Source organism: Corylus avellana, chromosome ca9 (assembly GCF_901000735.1).
Source record: "Corylus avellana chromosome ca9, CavTom2PMs-1.0".
Lineage (NCBI taxonomy): Eukaryota > Viridiplantae > Streptophyta > Magnoliopsida > Fagales > Betulaceae > Corylus > Corylus avellana.
Window position 1 is genome coordinate 9385587 of NC_081549.1, and position 3861 is coordinate 9389447.

A 3861-nucleotide genomic window follows, 5' to 3' on the forward strand; every position below is an offset into this window, starting at 1 on the left:
AAAAAAGATTTGTTATTTTGCATTGTATTATTTTTTAAATGTCCAGAATTTTATGAGTTTTATTTGTATTGAAATATAATATGTATTACACAAAAACCTATTGGGTTTAAGGTTACTCTCGGTTTTGCTACCATTCTCAATATATTGTTTTAGGGTTTAGGGTTACTCTTTCCTTATTTTCTGTTCTAATTTATGTATTATTTTTCATTCAAATTTCTTATTGACTTTGTTGTTCATTATGTTTTTTTTGTGTTCCAATATTCCTTCTACGATTTTTTATCTCTTTCTCTGATGAAAGAAATAAAACTACTCTTATGAGAATAAATATTTTAATATATTTTATGGGTCTTATGATTTAAGGGTCTTATGTTTTAACTCATTCCAGCTGGTTTTAAATTACACATATGAGAATTTTTTAATATGTTTTAATTTATATGGATTAAACTAAAATTATATATGGTTCTTATGATAGTATATTTTTATGTGATTTATATTTTCATACAAACTTATGTGTAATTGTGTCACTATGTTCAACAATATACTATTGAATAACCTTTCGCATTTTTTTTTTATTGAAATAAGCATGATAGATTTTTTTATACAATTTTTTTGACCTATAATAAAAAATACAATGGAAATGTGTTTTAAGTTTTAAAATCAAATTATAATAAATAATCCCACGCATAGCGCGGACTCTAAGTTAGTATATGTAAAGGGCAAGTCAACAGGTATGACTTAAATAATTAGCACGTAGTGTCATTATTCCTCATCGTATAAACGTTTACGTGCCAGCATGTATCTTGGTCAGTGTTTACACGAGTAAATTTTTGTGGAAGAACATATTGGGGCATATTCTTCAGTACACCATGCCCCTTGTCACTCTAGAAGGCTTCCAGAAGCATTTCCATTATTCGAAAAATTACACCACAATGCAATCGGAAGCAGAAATATCTGTAAACAAAAAAAAAATGAAGATGATCTTCAATACAGGAAATGAAAGATCTTACATCCTTGGGCCATTCGAACACAAGTGAAAAAAAGTTGAAATCATGAGTTGTATCAGTCCCATCCACCCATCGCAGAAATATATAGTTGACTATTTACTACTTAAGGGTAAAGATATATGAATGCCTTAATACAGCACTTTAGGATTGTGATCTCACTTAACATGGTTTGTATACAGAACAGTTTGGAACTCAATTAGCTTGCAGATGAATTCATATTTGTTGATTGAGACCTCAATTTCTGATTCAGAAAAAGAAAAACTGCTATAGAACAAAGCCAAGGAGGGGAGGATAATGACCACAATGGGGGCCAAGAAACAGACAGAGACTCAAAAGACAATTCTGGTAAAAGGGCTGATTCCTTGGATAGTGACACTTAAAGTGACATGCTTCAAGAAGTCGATATTGATGATGAGAATAAGGATAGTGATTATTGTGGGAATATGGAAGATGATATTGACGATGGTGGTGAGTTTGAAAATTCTGAAGCTGACGGGAATCATGCAACAATGCTTCATTCGCAGAAGGCGAATGGTTTTAGTACCCAAAAGCTTAGGGGGGAGCATTGGAGTAACAGACTAGCTGGAGCCACAAGCGATCTTGTTGCCAAAACGAGAAGCTTGGATACAAACAATGGGCTGAGACAAAGTCCCACTCGAAATTCCGCCCTCGACTCTCTTGCGGTACCCGATTAAGAGGATGAAGACAGTGCCAGAAAATACTAAGCAAGGAACATCAGAAGGTGAAACCCCCTTCCCAGGCCAGTACTGATGCATAAGAAGTCGGTGACAGCTAAATGTGAAACCTCATGAGTTTTGTGTTTGGAAGGTAAATTTTGAAGAACACGTTGTAGAAAGGTGCTATGATGGAGATTTGTATAATCATGGGACCGAGAGCTAAATTGTTTGTTTAAATGCCTGAAAGAAGGACGGCCCATACACCAGGAGGCTGCTCTTATTGGCTTTGGTCTCAGCTGATGATGATGAAGAAATAGTTATCTGATTGGCCTCGGAAATTAAACCATATATATGTTGGAGGTATTTTTCATTTATCTAGCATATGCAATATGATTAAGAGCTGAAACTATTTATTCTCATGCATGTTCTTGTATCACAAATGCGTATGATGAGATAGAAAATTAAGACAAGTTTCAAAGCCTCTTTATTAAAACTTCCATAACAGAACGTTTATCACACATTTTTGTTCACTCAGTAATCATCGTTCCAGCCCCTTTATCGGTCATGATCTCCAAGAGCAACGAGTGCGGCACCCTCCCATCAATAATACTCGCAGTCCTAACGCCTTGCGCCAGCGATCGCACGCAGCAATGGACCTTGGGAATCATCCCACCCCCGACCTTCCCTTCCTCCACCATCCTCTTCACCCCGTTAATGCTTATTTTCTTCACCAAACTATCCGGATCCTCCCTGTCCTCCAAGATCCCCGCCACGTCCGTTAGCAGGATCAGCTTCTCGGCCCCCAACGCCGCCGCCAGCTCCCCCGCCACCGTGTCCGCGTTGATGTTGTACGGCTGACCCGACTCGTCTGCCGCCACAGACGTCACGACCGGAATGTGTCCGTTATCGATGAGCGGACGCAGGACGGTGGGGTCCACGCGGGCGACCTCGCCGACAAACCCTAGTTGCTGGGACTTGGGGCTGGGCCGGGCTGTCAGGAGCTGGCCGTCCATGCCAGAGAGCCCGACGGCGGTGGCGCCTGCCCTATTGATCAGGGACACCAGGTGTTTGTTCACTTTCCCGACAAGCACCATGGAGACGATCTCCATGGTTTGGGAGTCGGTGACGCGGAGACCCTCGTGGAAGACTGGAGGGATGTTGACGCGCTTCAACCATTGGTTGATCTCGGGTCCGCCGCCGTGTACGAGGACGGGCCGAAGGCCAACGCAGGCGAGGAGGACTAGGTCGTTGACGACGGAGGCCTGGAGCTCCTGTGACTTCATGGCTGCGCCCCCGTACTTGACCACGATCGTCTTTCCCCGGAATTTCTGTATGAATGGCAGCGATTCCGATAGAATATCGACTCGGAACTGACCGGCGGTGCCCGCGTCATCTTGTGCCGAGTTTGTGATTGAGAGGGAGCGTGCTTTGGGAGAGGGAGAGTGGAGAATCGGGACTGCGAAGTTGGGTTTCTTGGGGGTTTGGGTTTGCGTTCGGGTTTTTGAAGAGCATGAGAGAGGTGGGTAGTGTTTTATTAGGGATTTTGCCGTCAACATGTTCGTGAGAAAGAGAGGGAGAGAGCGCCGGCGACGAAGTCTGGGCTTTTGTTTGCTCTCTGAGCAGGGCAGCCTGGGGGTTTCACACAGATCGAGCTTGTTTTTAAAAATGACAAGAATTAAAAAATAATAATAATTAGTGGATGCATAAATAACAAGAAGAAGAAAAAAAAAACAGTTTCAAAGTGTAGGAAGCAGATACCGAAATTCTATTAAAAAATAAATAGAGATACCGAAATTCTATTCAAAAAAGAGAATAAAAAATAAATAGAACATATCTGAGTCTCTGACCCTGACAGTAGGAGGATGACTCGTAGAGAGCTTGCGCGGCGAGTCGCCGATGGAGGGCGGCTTAGAGGCACGAGAGCTGAAACTTCAAGAAATAAGAGGTTGAATGCGATGATTCGATGAGGGCTAGGGTACGAGATGAATCAACGGTAGATGTTAAATTTGAAGCCAATAATCTAACGGTTCAGGTGCTCTATGGGGGAAAAGGTTGGTAAAAGGAAAGGACAAACTGTTGGTTTATTTTATTTTTTTTGCTTTTTGCTTTTTTTTTTTTTTAAATTCATTTTTGTTAGATAGTGTGATAGTGGTTGACAGGGAATTGGCCCACATGGTGAG

General features: G+C 41.3%; 1 protein-coding gene across 1 annotated transcript; it reads right to left on the reverse strand.

Moving 5' to 3' along the window:
• Positions 1-2142: 2142 nt before the first annotated feature.
• On the reverse strand, positions 2143-3634 carry LOC132162161 (acetylglutamate kinase, chloroplastic-like). The gene is made up of 2 exons (XM_059572424.1): positions 3529-3634; positions 2143-3310 (listed from the first exon to the last, which is right to left on the reverse strand). Exon 2 carries the CDS (start codon positions 3235-3237, stop codon positions 2209-2211), a length of 1029 nt encoding a protein of 342 aa, XP_059428407.1. The 5' UTR covers positions 3238-3310; positions 3529-3634; the 3' UTR covers positions 2143-2208.
• Positions 3635-3861: the final 227 nt, after the last annotated feature.